Source organism: Muscardinus avellanarius, assembly GCF_963383645.1.
Source record: "Muscardinus avellanarius genome assembly, chromosome: 1".
Lineage (NCBI taxonomy): Eukaryota > Metazoa > Chordata > Mammalia > Rodentia > Gliridae > Muscardinus > Muscardinus avellanarius.
The window spans coordinates 182,025,657-182,041,887 of NC_137786.1; the positions used below are offsets into that span (position 1 = coordinate 182,025,657).

General features: G+C 50.1%; 3 protein-coding genes across 4 annotated transcripts; 1 reads left to right on the plus strand and 2 right to left on the minus strand.

Moving 5' to 3' along the window:
• Positions 1-252: 252 nt before the first annotated feature.
• On the plus strand, positions 253-6,184 carry ILK (integrin linked kinase; the record flags this gene model as incomplete). Of its 2 annotated transcripts, XM_080709920.1 has the most annotated exons (12): positions 253-341; positions 3,723-3,888; positions 4,061-4,156; positions 4,314-4,410; positions 4,508-4,591; positions 4,695-4,780; positions 4,917-5,026; positions 5,140-5,267; positions 5,347-5,468; positions 5,563-5,662; positions 5,772-5,902; positions 6,035-6,184. In XM_080709920.1, the coding sequence occupies 12 exons, from the start codon at positions 253-255 to the stop codon at positions 6,182-6,184; spliced, it is 1,359 nt and encodes a 452-aa protein (XP_080566046.1). The 2 variants fall into 2 exon arrangements, with proteins under 2 accessions (XP_080566046.1, XP_080566047.1); XM_080709921.1 differs by lacking the exons at positions 4,314-4,410; positions 4,695-4,780.
• Positions 6,185-6,496: 312 nt separating this feature from the next.
• On the minus strand, positions 6,497-7,813 carry TAF10 (TATA-box binding protein associated factor 10; the record flags this gene model as incomplete). The annotated part of the gene is made up of 5 exons (XM_080710676.1): positions 6,497-6,586; positions 6,774-6,888; positions 6,981-7,045; positions 7,290-7,444; positions 7,582-7,813. 5 exons carry the CDS (start codon positions 7,811-7,813, stop codon positions 6,497-6,499), a joined length of 657 nt encoding a protein of 218 aa, XP_080566802.1.
• A 2,411-nt stretch (positions 7,814-10,224) lies between these two features.
• Positions 10,225-15,103, minus strand: TPP1 (tripeptidyl peptidase 1; the record flags this gene model as incomplete). The annotated part of the gene is made up of 13 exons (XM_080707710.1): positions 15,036-15,103; positions 14,850-14,921; positions 14,430-14,569; positions 13,252-13,402; positions 12,923-13,050; positions 12,598-12,776; positions 12,297-12,495; positions 11,963-12,151; positions 11,647-11,716; positions 11,097-11,217; positions 10,836-10,994; positions 10,540-10,665; positions 10,225-10,365 (listed from the first exon to the last, which is right to left on the minus strand). Exons 1-13 carry the CDS (start codon positions 15,077-15,079, stop codon positions 10,225-10,227), a joined length of 1,719 nt encoding a protein of 572 aa, XP_080563836.1. The 5' UTR covers positions 15,080-15,103.
• Positions 15,104-16,231: the final 1,128 nt, after the last annotated feature.

A 16,231-nucleotide genomic window follows, 5' to 3' on the forward strand; every position in this document is an offset into this window, starting at 1 on the left:
CTCCCGACGTCGATTGCGGAGAGACTAGGTCCTAAAGACTCGCTCCCCGCCCAGCCCGCCTTTCCCTCGCCTCGGGCAGCCCGCCGCCCGCACTCCTGCACCGACCCCGGCCCGGGCGCAGCGCCCAGCCCCCACCCTCGGCACAAACGCTTCTCTCCCTAGGGCACGAAGCTGGGGCTCGCCCCCTTCCCTGGATCCCCCCACGGTCCCCAGGCTGCCCCTGTCCCGGGGACTCGGCGCCGGGACGCTACTATGGACGACATTTTCACTCAGTGCCGGGAGGGCAACGCGGTTGCAGTGCGCTTGTGGCTGGACAACACGGAGAACGATCTCAACCAGGGGTGAGCTGAAGCGGCTGGTGGGTGAGAGGAAGGTTAAAAGTCTTCTCGCCGCTGCGTGGGGTGCTCACGTCTGCTGGGGGCGGCTGACCCAGCCATTCAGTGTGAGGAGTACTAAGCACAGCCTGTTGGGGGCCAGGGTCACCATAGAGGAAGCTTGTATTTGAGCTGAATCTTGACTGCTGAGTAAGAGTTTCACAAGCAGAAGCTGCAGAGAGCTTCCCAGCTTCAGGGAACTGCATGTTCAAAGGTTTAGGCGGCAAGACAGAGCCAAGAGCCCCAGGAAACTGTCTGGAGTTCCCTGTAGCTGAAGGATAGAAGATGTGTGTGGGCTGCAGCCTTGGGTACAAGTGGAAAAGGACTGGAGATAAGGCTGGAGGTTTGCAGGGGTCAGCCAGATCTTGCTTCCACCTCAAGCACGGTTTTATAGTGTAGTGACATGACAAGACTGTCCATTTGTAAATTATCATCTTAGATGCCTCATGATGAGCAGGAGGGAAGGAGGCAGTTGCCCAGTCCATCCTTGTCGTGATGTTTTGACCCAGAATTGAGACAGGTGAAAAAATGAGAAGGGATCAGATCCCAGAAATCTTAAGGATGAAGAAAAATGAAGTGGGTCAAAGATGACCAGGGTTCTGCCCCAGGCACTTGGATAGATGGTGGGTGCTTTTGCTGAGATGGAAAAAACTGAAGGATGAGACATTCTATTTGGGACATGTTCAAGTTATGGTGAAAATATAACAACTTGGGGGGTGTTAAATAGGTTGTTGGTTGTGCAGACTTGCAGTGCGTTAGGTCTTACTGGTAGACAGATTTGGGGATAGTGGCATATAGATGAGACCAGAGATGTATGTAAAGACAGTGCCACAGAAGAGTGGAAGGCAAGAGGGAAGATGAGAAGAAGCCTGGCACACTAAAAAGAGCAGCCAAAGGTTGAAAGAAAAAGGTATGACTATAGTTTAGAGAAGAGAATAAATATTTTAATATAGGGGGAGTGGTCAATAGTAGTGTAGGCACCTGCAGGGTCAAAAAAACCTGATTAAAGTTACTGTTGACTTTACAGTTAGGATATATTTGAAGATCTGTGAGTGCTATTTTAGAAGGTTAATTGGCAAAGAAACCAGGCTATATTGAATTCTTTCAAATAAGAAACTATACTGAATACCTTCTGTTCTGGGTGCAAGAGTCCCACAGTCAGACACAATCAGTGCCCTCAAGGTGGCAGACTTTGGCAGGTCGAAAAGTGAATGGGAGCTAAGGAAAGAGAAAATAAATATGTACCTTTTTTTTTTTTTTTTGAATGTTGGCTGCAATAGGAAAAAAAAAAAAAAAAAAAAGTAAGCCAGGCATGGTGGTGCACGCTTATAATCCCAGCATTTGGGAGGCTGAGACAGAAGGATCGTAGTTTGCGGACAGCCTCAGCTACTACTTAGGCCCTTTGCAACTCAGTGAGACCCTGTTTCAAAATAAAGAATAAAGCCGGGTGTGATGGCACACGCTTGTAATCCCTGCATTTGGGAGGCTGAGACAGGAGGATCGCACAAGTTCAAAGCCAGCCTCAGCCACTGAGTGAGGCTCTCAGTAACTTAGTGAAACCCTGTTTCCAAATAAATAGGTCTGGGAGTATAGTATAGCCCAGTACCAAAAATAAAAAAAATAAATAGGGCTGGGATATAACTCAGAGATAGAATGCCCCTGGGTCCCATCCCCAGTGCCACAAAAAAAGAAAGAAAAAAGTACCAACAAAAAAATGTTGGTGATCCAGGGTAATTTTTTAAACTATTTTTTAAGGTTGGGAGGGTTTCCTTTTTGAGAGATCAAAATCATCTTAGTCTAGGCTGCACTGGTTTCTATTAGACTTGTACTATTTTTTCTTAATGATTTGCAAAGTCACTAGTTTCATTTTGCATATAATTCATAAAGGGTGCTCTGATAGAGAATAAGCCCTGTTAACTGTTTTCTTGGTTAGGATATAGAGACTTAGGCAGAGTTGTCCAATGGGACTGGCATCTTTGAAGACTGCTTCGCTGCCAGAAGGTAAAGTTGGCATTAGTAAAGGTTGGCATTAGCTGGAAGGTTTAGGTCCTAGTTTGGATATGAGGAGGTGGTTAATTCCCTGCAGGCCTCCTTGAGATAAAAGTTCAGGTCCTGAGGTGACAGGCAGCCTGACAGAGGGGAGAACCCATGTGCCCACTTTTGTCCTCAGGCTTAAGCCTCCTCTAGGGTTATGGACTTTGGGGGACGATAAGTCAGGGCACAAATTAAAAGTCTGGGAGGCAAGACTGACAGGCAGGGGGTGTAATTGCTTCCGGGGATACCCACATCCGGAGAAAGCGTTTGCTTGTGCGAGCAGATGAGGGCAAGCTGTGGAAAGGAAATGATAAGTTAAAGGCCGCACACGCCCCCTTCAGCTGTGGGGTCATTTGGGTAGCCAGAATCTTGATCAGCCCCAGGCCCCGCCCAGAGCCCCCACACGGGAAATGAGCACAGCACTAAGGCATCTGGAGGCTGCTGGTGGGACTGAGGCCCGCCTTCTGCTCCACCCCTTTGGATCTACAGCCCTGGACTGGAGGGAATTTCCTTTTATGGCTCCAGGCTGTCGGGCAGACCCAGCTTCCACCCCGTTTTGTTTGTAAACTACTTTTACTTTATAAAATTGGGAAAAGAAAAAAATAATCAGGGATGACTTTTGTTCTAAAACAGCTATTTTCATTTTCCTGTTTTCTGTGTCCAGCATTGCTAAGTAGGGAGTTCTGTTTTGTGTAGTTTGTTATCTACTTCATCAGTAATGAAAAGCATTTCTCATTATAAACCTCTCCAAAACATTTTAATTCCATTCCTTTTTAGATGTTAGTTTCAGACTCATAGCCAAACTTTAAGCTTGCTCCCTTTCCATGAACTGTGGCTTGCCTTCTCTAAAATACCTCTCCCATTAACATGTACTGCACACCTGCTGTTAGCCTATTCCCTCAAGAAGCTGACAGTCTAACAGACAAGACAGCCCACCATTCTGCAATCCAGTACAACTAATGCTAGTAGGGAGATGCACAAGAAACAGTGGAAAATAAAGGACAATAGATGCTGCCAAAAGGGTACAGGGAAAACCAGGTGCTACTACCAAATAGGGCATGCCAGGGAGGAAAAGGTGTGTGAGAAGATGAAGATCATGCATCTTATTATAGAGTTGTTGGGATGTTCAAGTGGTTGGTTGGGTATGGAGCTCAAGAGGCCTGAATTGGACCTTTGAGAATTTCTGGTATGAATGAAGTCCTAGAAAATGCAGGCTTCGCAGAGAGTATACAGAGTTAACCATCAGTTTTTCATGAGTCACAGCCTTGGCTCCATCTTACCTCCAGCTCAATGACCATTGCCCATTTCTCAAAGGGACGACCATGGCTTTTCTCCTTTGCACTGGGCTTGTCGAGAGGGCCGCTCTGCTGTGGTTGAGATGCTGATCATGCGGGGGGCACGGATCAATGTGATGAACCGGGGGGATGACACCCCCCTGCATCTGGCAGCCAGTCACGGACACCGTGATATTGTTCAGAAGGTATGCACCCTCCACACACACACACACGTATTACATATTATGTCCTGAGCTCAGTCACAAGCCTGCAATCTAAGTAGAACGTGTACTCTTCTCCCTTTTCCCATACTGACATGGGTATCTCACTTGAGACTGACTATACCTTCTGTCTTTTTTGCTTGGCCATGGTACCCAGTTGTTACAGTACAAGGCCGATATCAATGCAGTGAATGAACATGGGAATGTGCCTCTGCACTATGCCTGTTTTTGGGGCCAAGATCAAGTGGCAGAGGTGAGTACTTAGGCCCCAAGTCCTGGGATGGGTGGGAAGCAAAATGAGCCTGGAGCCTTCAACCTGTTCTGTCAGTGACACCATGTGACATTCACAGGGTTGTGACTGACAGGGTGGTCGAGGGGCCCTCCTCATCAGAGCGACCTTTTCATTCTAGGACCTGGTGGCTAATGGGGCCCTCGTCAGTATTTGTAACAAGTATGGAGAGATGCCTGTGGACAAAGCCAAAGCACCCCTGAGAGAGCTTCTCCGAGGTCCATCCCCCACCCCTAATTTGTGTCCTCTTGTCCCTCGTAGCTTGTCTCCTCCCTCCATACCACAACTCAGGCTAAAACTGTTTTTCTTCCCCAGAACGGGCAGAGAAGATGGGCCAGAATCTCAACCGTATTCCATACAAGGACACGTTCTGGAAGGGGACCACCCGCACTCGGCCCCGTGAGTCACTGCTGTGGGGGAAGGGGTTGTAATAGAGAATAATCCTGGGCTCCTGGGGCTGGGTTAGGGTAAAGCTAGGTACCTGACCTGCCCACACTCTCAGGAAATGGGACCCTGAACAAACACTCCGGCATTGACTTCAAACAGCTCAACTTTCTGGCGAAGCTCAACGAGAATCATTCTGGAGAGGTGACCCTTGTCCTTCTTGCCCCTCCTCCCTAAACCCCCACAAAATACTCGCTCTGTCTTCAAGTTTTTCCTCCATTTAGTGTGCAAGGAAGTGATGGCTTTAGTTAAAACCTTCTGACCCCTGCCTGCCTTTTAGCTGTGGAAGGGCCGCTGGCAGGGCAATGACATTGTCGTGAAGGTCCTGAAGGTCCGAGACTGGAGTACACGGAAGAGCAGGGACTTCAATGAGGAGTGTCCCCGGCTCAGGTGGGGGCAAGGCCTAAAGTGGAAGTTGCTGATTTCAAGTTACTCAGAATATCATGGAGAGGGGAGATCTGTTATGATGGGTCTCAGCTAGTGACTCTCTTTCCCTCTCCCAGGATTTTCTCGCACCCAAATGTGCTCCCAGTGTTAGGTGCCTGCCAGTCTCCACCTGCTCCTCATCCTACTCTCATCACACACTGGATGCCATATGGATCCCTCTACAATGTACTGCATGAAGGCACAAGTGAGTAGATGTGGGTCTTGTTGGGGAGGGCCTGGGAGGAGGGTACGAGTCTCTCTCAAACTGTCTTGTTTCCTCTTAGATTTTGTCGTGGACCAGAGCCAAGCTGTGAAGTTTGCTTTAGACATGGCAAGAGGCATGGCTTTCCTACACACACTGGAGCCCCTCATCCCACGACATGCACTCAATAGCCGTAGTGTAATGGTGAGGCCAAAAGTTCACTCCTGATCCAGGCCCCCAAAACCTTTGCCTATCTAAGATAGGACTCACCTCCTTCCATGTATTCTTTCTTCCTCAGATTGACGAGGACATGACTGCCCGAATCAGCATGGCCGACGTCAAGTTTTCTTTCCAATGTCCTGGGCGCATGTATGCACCTGCCTGGGTGGCCCCTGAAGGTGGGTGAGGGCATCACGTTGGGAGGTAGAGAAGGACCAGCTCAGTAATATGGGGGCAGAGAGACAGGATAGGATAGGCAGCTGGAACAGACAAAACCTCTCTGTCCAGCTCTGCAGAAGAAGCCTGAAGACACAAACAGACGCTCAGCAGACATGTGGAGTTTTGCAGTTCTTCTGTGGGAGCTGGTGACGCGAGAGGTGCCCTTTGCAGACCTCTCCAACATGGAGATTGGAATGAAGGTGAGCGCAAAACTATACATACTTGTGTTGGGAGAATGGTTGTGGTGGTGACAGTCATTGTTGTGGGCTGGAAGCTTCTGCCCACAAATACAGACTCAATTGAGACTCACCCATTTTTCCTTATGTTTATAGGTGGCATTAGAAGGCCTCCGGCCTACCATTCCACCAGGTATTTCCCCCCATGTGTGTAAGCTCATGAAGATTTGCATGAATGAAGACCCTGCCAAGCGACCCAAGTTCGACATGATTGTGCCTATCCTGGAGAAGATGCAGGACAAGTAGGACTGGAAGGTCCTTGCCTAAACTCCAGAGGTGTCAAGACATGGTTGGGGGGAGTGCACCTCCCCAAAGCTGCAGGCCTCTGGTTGCCTCCCCTGCCTCCAGTCATGGTACTACCCCAGCTATGGGGCCCATCTTTGCCCCCATCCCTACCACTGTGGCCCCAAAGGGGGCTGAGCTCAGAGCTTCGTCACTTGCCACACGGTGTCTCCCAGCATGGGAGGGATCGGCCCCGCCTGTCACAATAAAGTTTATTATGAAAACAGGCCTGGTGTGGGGACATGGGGATAGACAAGTACATTTGGGTCGGGTGGCTTAGGTGAAGTAGTGCGGTTTCTTCACATTGATGCCATACTCGCTGAGGGCAGGGGTCAAGTCCTCCATGGTTAGAGTGTACTTGCGGTCCTGAGGGAAAAGGGAGGAGCACCAGCTGAGCCAGGAATCCCAGATTCCAATCCCAGGTGGGTGACCCTCAGTGGGCCTTAGACCTCCCCTAGGGTGCAGTTTTCCCAGAGGGGTGTTTCTGAATAAGTTAAACCTCTACTGCTGTGGAGGGTAGTTAACTGGCTCATGAGCCTCCCGTCCGTCACACCTTGCTCTTGCTCCGGGAGCTTCCAGAGGCTGTACCCTTCATTTTGCAGTGCTGTAGGGCATCATTGGCAATATCTGAGATGAATTTCTGGGCAGCGAGGGAGATGAGCCGAATTCTAGAGAGAAAAAAACAAAACTGGTATGAAGAGAGAGAGAGAGAGAGATTGCACAAGGACCCAAAGCTCTGACCTCCCCTGGGTTTACTCACATGCGTGGGTCTGAGGCTTCAAAGCCAGCACGGTTCAGGTAGTAACCAGTCACTGCATCTGGGATCTGAGAAACCAATTAGACAACTGTCAGTTTCAGCCCTAGTGGGCTGATGGGCTGAGAGTGGGAAGAGTGAAGGAAAGGCGGCTAGGCCTGCCTCTCAGGAGGTTCACAGTTTGGGTGGGCAGAGGGAATAACACAGGAGAGCTAGCAGGGGAGCAAATGTGAGAGGACGCTGGAAAGCACGCAGGTGTGGCTGAAAGTTGGCAATGACAGCGGGCCAATGGCCTTGTTCAGGCAGGAAGCCCACCGTAGGCGTGTAATCCTCCAGCTGCATCAAGAAGTCCACCAGAGGCGTGCTGGACACCACGGGCTTCACCTCTCCGTTGGCCGCGCTCGGCAGTACGTAAACCCCATTAGACATAGCCCCCTCCGGGGGCGCCGCACCGCCCGCCGACACGGGAGCTGAAGGAGAATCGGCAAACTGAGGCATGGAGGTGGGAGGCTCGTGTCCCAGCTAGGTCCGCCTGTCTCCTCTGTCCTCCCCCGCCGCTGGCCCAACCCAAGGCGCTTCCCTCACCCTCACCCGGCCCGACCCTCACCCGCCCCGCGCCGCTCCGCGGGCTCCCCGGCGCGCGCCGCCACGGGTCCCGCGCCCCCAGCCGCGGCTCCTGCCCCAGGTCCCCCAGCCGTCCCCGCGGGGCTGGCCTTGTTCTCCGCGGCGGTGCTGGCGGGCAGGGCGGCGGGAGCCGAGACCGGGGGCGCCGGGCCCGGGGCCGAGGCGGCGGAGGCCGGCGCCGCCTCAGGGTCCGCGCCGGAGCCGCTGCAGCTCATCAGGCCGGTGGGAGAGGCGGCGACCAGAGCCGCTTCCGCTTCCGCTCCGCGGTGACGTCACGCGCGGCGCGTCCGCCCCGCCCTCCCGCGCTTGCGGGGAGCGCCGCTGCCTGCCGTCGCCGATCCGCCCGCCAGCACTGGGCGTCTAGGGCTCTCCTGCGGGTCTGGGATACTTCATTCAGTTGGAAGCCCAGACCTTGCCTTGGGCTCATCCGCCCGACGACATCATGGACTACAGCTTGTCTGGCAATCTGCGGTCTTTGTGCTTTCCCTTGTTCAGCCTTTTAAGGGTCCCCTTCCCTGTCGCTCGTGAGAGGAGAGCGGCGGCGCACGGCGCTGCTGTCGCTGGAGAGGGGGTGTTTCAGTTTTGGGAAAGACATGCAGAATCACGGGTGAAAACACGAGGCTTTCAATTCCATACACATTTATTTGATTCGTATTTGCTAACTCCTGAGCTAGAGGTTGGGAATAGAAAGTTAAGTAGGACAAGATACTAGTCCTCTAGGCACCAACGGTCTTGGGAAGGGAGGGGATCAAGTCAACCGCAATCTCAATGCCATGCGTAGGTGCAGTGCTGGAGGTGGGCACTGGGTGTTTAGCGCAAGGAAGGGGACTAACACCTGCTGCCTACTTCCAGGCTCGAGGCAGTCTGTCAACATGACTCCACTTAATTTTATTTCCTGATTATGAAATGCAGGTATTGGTGTCTCTATTTAAAGGAAAAAACTATCTCAGAAAAACTTAATTGGCCAAGGCTCTCATGGTCTATATCAGAACAAAGATTCAACCAGGTTTAGCTTAAAAAAAAAAAAAAAGCCAGAAGTGGTGGCGTTTGGGAGGCAGAAACAGGAGGATTGCGCAGGTTCAAAGCCAGCCGCGCTGGCTTAAGAGATCCTGTTTCCAAATTTTAAAGAAAGTATAAAATAGGTCTGGGAGTGTAGCCCAGAGGTAGAAGGGCTTCCAGGAACACCAGTACCACTAAACAAACAAACATCTAGGGGTTTTCTGCCATATCAAAATCAACTAACTTCGAGGAACCAGAGGTGACTTCCTAAGTCTTAAAAGATCCCTGGGAATCAAGTAGGCAGTTGTTTCAAGTAGGCAGTGGTGTTAGGGGACAGATTATTGAGATCTAGGGTGAGAGCTCTTTGGGGAGAGGAGAGGGAAAATGATTTGTTACTCAGAAAGAAATAACAAGGAAGGTTTGTGAGCCATGAATAAAACTTTGGAACTTTATCCAGTAATCTCTGAAGGGTTTCTGTCAGTCAAATACATGGCTCCCTAGGATTTGTATTTTACTCTGGAAGATGGTTTAAGGATGGGCAGGAGTAAGGACACTGCTTTTGCCAGTATTCCCTGTAATTTGAGAGAGAATATGGCTTGAAGCAAATGGAGTAGTGGGAGAGAGAGAGAGAGTAGGATAAGTTCTAGATATTCTTAGGAAATATAATTGAAATTACTCTGGGATAAAGATAATTTAAGAGGTAAAGTTAGTAAGATTTATTGATTGAATAAAGTGTGGAGGGGTGAAGAAAATGAGTCAAAATGACACAGGCTTCTGCTTGGTTAGAAGAAGTATAGCAAAACAAAAACAAAACAAGAAGCCCAAGATGAAATAGTTTGGGGTTGGGAGGAAAAAGAGTGTTGAGTATCACATTGTCTTACATTTGAGGTATCAATCACTATTGGCTAGAAAATTTTATTTAGTGAGATGGTGATGCTTATAGATGCTAGTAATTCATTCCAGGGGACAATGAAAAAAATGGTAAGAGCAAATAGAGCAGTGAAGAATGGCGGCATTCTATGAAGAAGCAGAAGTCTATGAAGGATGAAGACAGGGCTGCTTAGAGAAGTTAGGCCCCGGAAGCTAAGGAAGGAAAATAAGTGGGCAACTATGATGGAAAGACCATGAAGCAAAGACTGAGAAGCGTACATTGGACGAAGCTGCAAGTAAGCCACTACTTCTCAGTGTTAGGTGAGGACAGGGGTCTCACAGCAATGAATTAAGGAGAAAAGAGGAAGTGAAATAGTGCACGCAATCAGTATAGGAGGTGGTGGGCATCACACCTGGGCCTGCTGATACCAGCATTTGCTAATTTGCAGTCTGTGAACTGTACCTCCTAGCCCTGTATTCACCTCTATGGTTGAAAAGAGGAAGAGATGGAGGGATGGGCAGACACTCCCCCCCAAAAAAAATGCTGTTTATAGCAACTTGTTGAGGAACTTGAGGCAGGAATAGGGAGATCTGAGTGTGATGGAGCAGGGTAAGGTTGGGAATCAGCTACAGCATTTCAGAATTGAGATAAGCTATCTGCAGCAACCCACAGTTGAGTGTTCAGCAGGCTTCCAAGAAGGCAAATAAGAGACTGCTATAGGGCCAGGGACGGGTGAACTTTCCTGGCAGAAAAGTGTCAAGGGTTGAGTAACGTCTTCAGCAGATCTGGGAAGTTGGGTGTTCCCCAGCCTGTCACAGGATCCCAGCCAGGGCCAGAGCAGAAACCCTGACCCTCCACCTCTTCATTCAGACAGGACTCGTGGCAGCCATGGGTTACCTGAGGAAAGGTGGGTGTGAGATCAGGGTTGCTGGTACCAGTTCTAATAGACCACACCTCTTCACCTTCTACTCGCATCCCAGAGGTTATCCCACTTCATCAAAACAGCCCCCAAGTTCATTGTAGCCCTCCCCATACCTCTGTGACATCTATACCCTTCCCTTCCATGCTCACATCAAACAGTCCTGCCCCGTGCTGCTGGTAGAGCCTTGGGTTGAGAAAGCCAAGAGGAGGGTGGCCACTGAGGATTCTGTGCTCATTTATCAAAGAGAGGATTCCCCCAAACACTGGAGTAGAGGCCTGCAAGGTGATGATGCAAGTAGAGGTTGAGTTTCCAAGTGATTAGACTTTTGGGTAGGGATATTTGAAAGGATCAGAGATGTCTAGGAATTAAGGGTTCTGGGTACAAGGTCTTGGGGGCAAGGGGAGGGTAATCCTGAGTTGGGGTTTGGAGTCTGGCTGATTCTTACCGAGGTTCCAGACACCCATGGAATAGGCACACGGTTGCTGACCACCCAATAGCCATCAGAAAGTGCAGCAACATCTGGGTAGGCACGCCCACTGACATTGAAGTAACTGGATGGTGGCAGGTGGGAGCTGGACTTCAGGAATCGGGTTACAGCTTCTTCCTGAAAGGCATTTCTAAGTGAGTACTGGTGCCCTGTAGCCTGCTCAGCAATCTGCTGAATTGAGGAGTCCCCCATCCCTCTGTCCAAGCAACATGCATGTACCTGGTATGAAGGCCGTGGGAACACATTGCTGAAGCCGCCACCACTGATAAAGTCAACTTCCTCAAGTGTGACAAGGAAAGGATTCTGGAAAGAAGTGCCTCCTACTGTGGTGACATAGGGGCTAAAGCAGAAGACAGCAGTCAGGTAGTAATGGACCCAAGGGGACTCCCAAGATGTGTGGAGATGGGTAAAGTATGGCGTGAGTCTTCCTGGAGGAGTCAGACACGGTAGGGAAGCGTGTATACTGGATTCATTGAGAGGCATGGTCTGAGCTGTCTATGTACACTTTTCTCTCTCTCTACAGAACACCCACTAAATCTGCCACTAAAATGTCTAGAGACTGAGGAATAGGAATATAGGGAGCTGTGTCCCCCACAGGAGACCTGGGACCTTCAGGAAGAAGAGAGGTATGTGCAGCCATCAGGGTGGGTAAAATAGGAGCTGAAGGCTGAGCCATACACAGGAGCACTCATGGGATCAAGGCAAAGGTTCTACGTCACAAGGTCACAGGTGAAAGATTTGTGATCACAGGGAAAGGGTAGGTGCTTACCTGGAGGCAGGGAAACTAGGACGGAACTTGTGTCTTCCAGAAACAGACCAACACCCAGCCCCACTATCGCCTGGAGAGAGACAAGTTTAGAACCCATATTAGTTGGTCAGAATTTGGTATATAGGGTTAGATGCTAGGGAGGAAATTTGAGTATCAGTGGTTATCGCAGGAGGTCACAGCATTTAGAAGTCAGGTTAGCAATTCTTATTGAGACTCTGAGCTCAAATTATGAGTCAGAGACCAGGCTGAGAGGTCTCTGTAGGGACCTCCACTCTGGTGGGTGGATGGGAGGCTTAGGTTTAGGGTAGGAGTTCACCTGAAGCAAAGAGCAAGGTGAGACCCCGAGAGGCAGCCTTCATGAACTCCGTGTTGACCCGCTGCATGTAGGCGCTGCTGAGGGAGTCCTCATCATCTCCATAGCTCACGGTGTGCACATGTGGCAGGGCTGACTCGTTACTGAGCACTAGGAGCCACTGCAGGAAGGGCTCCTGTGCCTCGTGCCGGCCTGGATTATTTTTGAGAGATAGGCACAAAGGTAGACGTTGGGGTGGGGGGTTGTCAAGACCTCCCTCTAGCTCATGGTATTCCCTTGACAGGATCAACAGCTACCTCCATCCCACTTCCCCACCATCTGGTCCCCTTAGAAGTACCAGGGCTAGTGTAGACCCATGTGGAGATGTTAGCTCCAGCACTCATCAGGTATTCCACATCCAGACTGGCCTCAATCCCAGCCCGGCCCCGGCCCTGTTTTCCAACTACGCGGGCTACTGATGTCTGATGAGCAAAGCTGCCACCAAAGAGGTGCATGAATTCAGCCAGGTCTGATGGGTGAAAGTACTGCTCCAGGAACTGTGAAAGAAGTCAGAGCAGGGAGGGTGAGACAGAGGTGAGCTCCAGGGTGAGAAGGCACTCAGGACACCTTGAAGCCATGAGGATCTCTGCTCAGCTCACCTGGGCACAGGCCTGGCTGTTGTTGGTGGTGCCAGAGCCCACATCTCGTGCTGTCAAGTTGTACCGCTCACGGATCACAGCTGGAGTCACTCCCAGGTGCAGGCGAAAAGTTTCTGCCACTTGTGCCTTAGGGCGTTGCTTCAGGGATGATGTGGGGGGGAAGCGGTGGAGTCCCCCCACTGTGGAGAGCAGTCAGGTTGAGGAGTCCTTATAAACTTCAATACCCACTTTACTCCTGACCCTACCCCACATCCCCTACAGCATCTAAACTTCACCAGCCCTTGGATCTGCCTGCCCCAGACCCCACCAACCCCAGTAGGTTTACCAAAGTCCAAATGAGGAGCCAAGGCCTGAGGGAGCTGGTAGGGACGTAGGGACCTTATAACATGGGTCTTCGCAGATCCCCCCACAAAACGATGAAACTCAGCTCCGGAAAGCAGCAACTCTGCCTGTCTGGAGGTCAGAGATCAGAAAACAGAGGTCAGAAAATATGAAACAGAGCAGGGGAGGCTATCTGCGCACCACTGAATGGTCTTATCTTTTCCTCATGCACTGACTACTACCCATAAGCTCTTAATTCCCTCCCATTGGGGTGAGACGAGTCTCTCTGGTGGGACAATTGGTGTCCTCCATGGGGTAATCATTCTCTCTCACCGGACACTCAGCCAGCAAGTCAGAAAGTCTTGTGTGGTCACTGAATGGCAGTTCCGGGCTCCAGCCGCCAAGAGCCATTTTTGGACTGTGCGGAGGGTCAGTGGTGATGGCCGGACCAGCTCAGCCACATCCTCTATGGTTAGGTATTTTCCTGCAGGGATTCAGAAGAGGGTCTTGCCTTCATTCATTGTTTTCCCAAGTTGCCTTTTTGGACCCTAACTGGGAGACATCAGGAGGGCTTTGAGGATGCTAGATGTATTTGAGGACAGGGGAAGAAAATTCTGGAGATATGCGAAATGCCATGGTTTTATCCTAAAGGCCAGTTGGTTGCAAATGATGCACCAAGCATGCACTGCCATGATTTAAATTTTCCATTTCCCATAAAAGCTTTCAAAACTTTTGGAGCCAATTATGTGATAACATCTAATTTAGCTCAGATCTTCATACTTGTTGACTTTAAGCTTAAGATGATGGTGAGTCACTGTTTCCTGTATGAAGCCATGCACAGTAGTCGTCACTTCATAGGTGATGAGACTGTCTCCTTCCCCCAGCTCCAGCCTTCGCTCATGCCCTCCCCTGCCATAAGGACTTTAACCAGGGGAAGGATTCTGACTGTCTTAGAGAGGGGAGTGAGAAGGAGGGGAGGAGACTAAAGGCCAACAGGAGGCTGGGCAATAGTCCTGGAGAGAGAATAAACAACTGAGCTGGTGGCCATGAGAATAGGCCAGAAGTGGACTATTCGGAGGCAACGTAAGAGTTGGAACTGGCAGTCCCAGTGTTTGAATAGAGGAGGAAACAGAAGTGGATTTAGGGTAGGGAATGGAACTTAAGTTGATGAGCATTTAATTACTAGGTGCTATTTCCTCATTTGGTAGCTGGTAAGTAATATAATTTGAATCTAGACCTGATCATAAGACCTATGCTTTTAACAACATCCACTTTCTGGTTTTAGACTGAGCACATAGGCAGTCCACTTGTGGGGGAAGAATGTAAGTTAGTTTTGGACACTTGTTAAAATTCAGAAACTCAAAGACAGTCGCTGAGTTCATCTGCCCTATAGCATCCCCTTGTTAGGCAACAGGAGCATGACTCTGATAAGATCTGCACCATCCCACGCCCTACCCAGCCCTGTGATCCTTTGCTGCATCCCACTTCCTGCCCCCAGTCCCCACGGGCACCGTATTGAGGAGAGCTGGGATCCGACACAGCCTGTACCAGCTCCAAGAGTTTGTCCAGGTTCTGCTGTCTCAGGGCAAAGGTGAGACTCAGCTCTTCCTCAGGGTCCACACGGCCTAAGGACACCCAGCCTGGGGGCAGCCTGCAGGGTCAGGGGTCAGGAACATGGCCTTGGTTAGGGTGTGGATGGGAAACATGGGTGGGTCAGGGAAGGTTCTGAATTAGGAGTTGAGATTAAGTAGGATCCCAGAAACAGATATGAACTCAGGATATGAATGATAGGGAACTAAACCTGGAAACCTGGGGATAAGGTTACAGTATAGGGGCCAGACGCTGGTAAAAGTGTGAGGGAAACTAGGACCAGGAGAGTGGGTGCCGAATGGGGAACAGGGAAGGAGGCAGTCAGTGCTAAATCAACTTACGTCCGCTGCTGGTCAGGCTCTGGGCTGTAAGTGCATTTGCTGACGATGACAAGGGCAAAGAGCCCTAGGAGGCTGCAGGGACAGCAGGTGGATTTCACCGGGAGTGTAATTACTATTATGTTCCCACCCTCCAACAACCACTCCTTCCACATTGATCCCCTTCTCCCAGGGCCCCAAATTTCTCACCAAGCTCGGAGTCCCATTCCGGCTTTCTGCAGATCTGCTGTCATGTGACAGATCACGTGATCCCTGGCTTCCACCACCCACCATTTCCCTGCCTAGTAACTAGTGACGCTGCTGCCTTCTCCCTTTCTAGTGGGTGGGCCTGAATGCTGCAAGAAGGGTGAGTGGGGCCCTCACTAAGAGCACTAAAATTCCTCCTCCCTGCCTAGGTAAGACCAGGGAACCCCACTAAGTCCCCTACAGGAATCACCACAAGGAAGTGGGCTCTGGATGCCAGATGTGGGGTCTTCCTTGCTGTATGATATATCAGGAAAATAATCTCTAAAAGCCTAGGTTTTATAATACAGAAATTAGGTATAATACAGAAATTATCATATAAAAATGATGTACCTCATAGGGTTGCAGTGAAAATATACACTGAGATAAAGCAGGCAAGTCACCCAGTAGAAAGCCTGACAAAGCGGACTCAACAAATGTGAGATTTTAGCAGGGCATGGTGGAGCACACCTGTAATCCCAGGATTTGGGAGGCTGAAACAGGAGGAGCACAGGTTCAAGGACAGCCTCAGCAACTTAGCAAGAACCTGTTTCAAATAACTAAATAATAAATAAGGCTAGAGGTGTAGCTCAGAGGTAGAATGCCTCAATCAATCCCCAGTATCCCCTAGCTCCCTTACTTATAATGTGAACATATATATATATATATATATATATATATATATATATTTTTTTTTTTTTTTTGTAGTACTGGGAATGGACCCAGGGGCATTCTTTTCCTGAGCTACACCCACACCCCATTTTTTATTCTTTATTTTGAAACAGAGTCTAAGTTGCAGAGAGCTTCACTAAGTAGCTGAGGCTGGCTGCGAACCTGTGATCTTCCTGTCTCAGCCTCCCAAGTACTAGGATTACAAGTGTGTGTCACCACGCCCAGCTTATAATGTGAATATTTAGTAGCTCCAAGCAAGGGAAAACATTAATTTCTTCAGATATTCTTGTATCTACTCACCCCTCCCTCTTGCTTCTCAGACTCTCAGGCCTAGAGCCCCAGATGGCTCCACCCAACCAATCCCTCTCTAGGAGGCTGCTACAGTCTAGCCCCTGCTGGCCTTGCCCATGTTAGAGTGAGAAGATTTGATTGCAGGGAGACGTGATTGTCAACCTTAAGCTAGGCCCCCTGCCCTAGGTACCATGTCCACC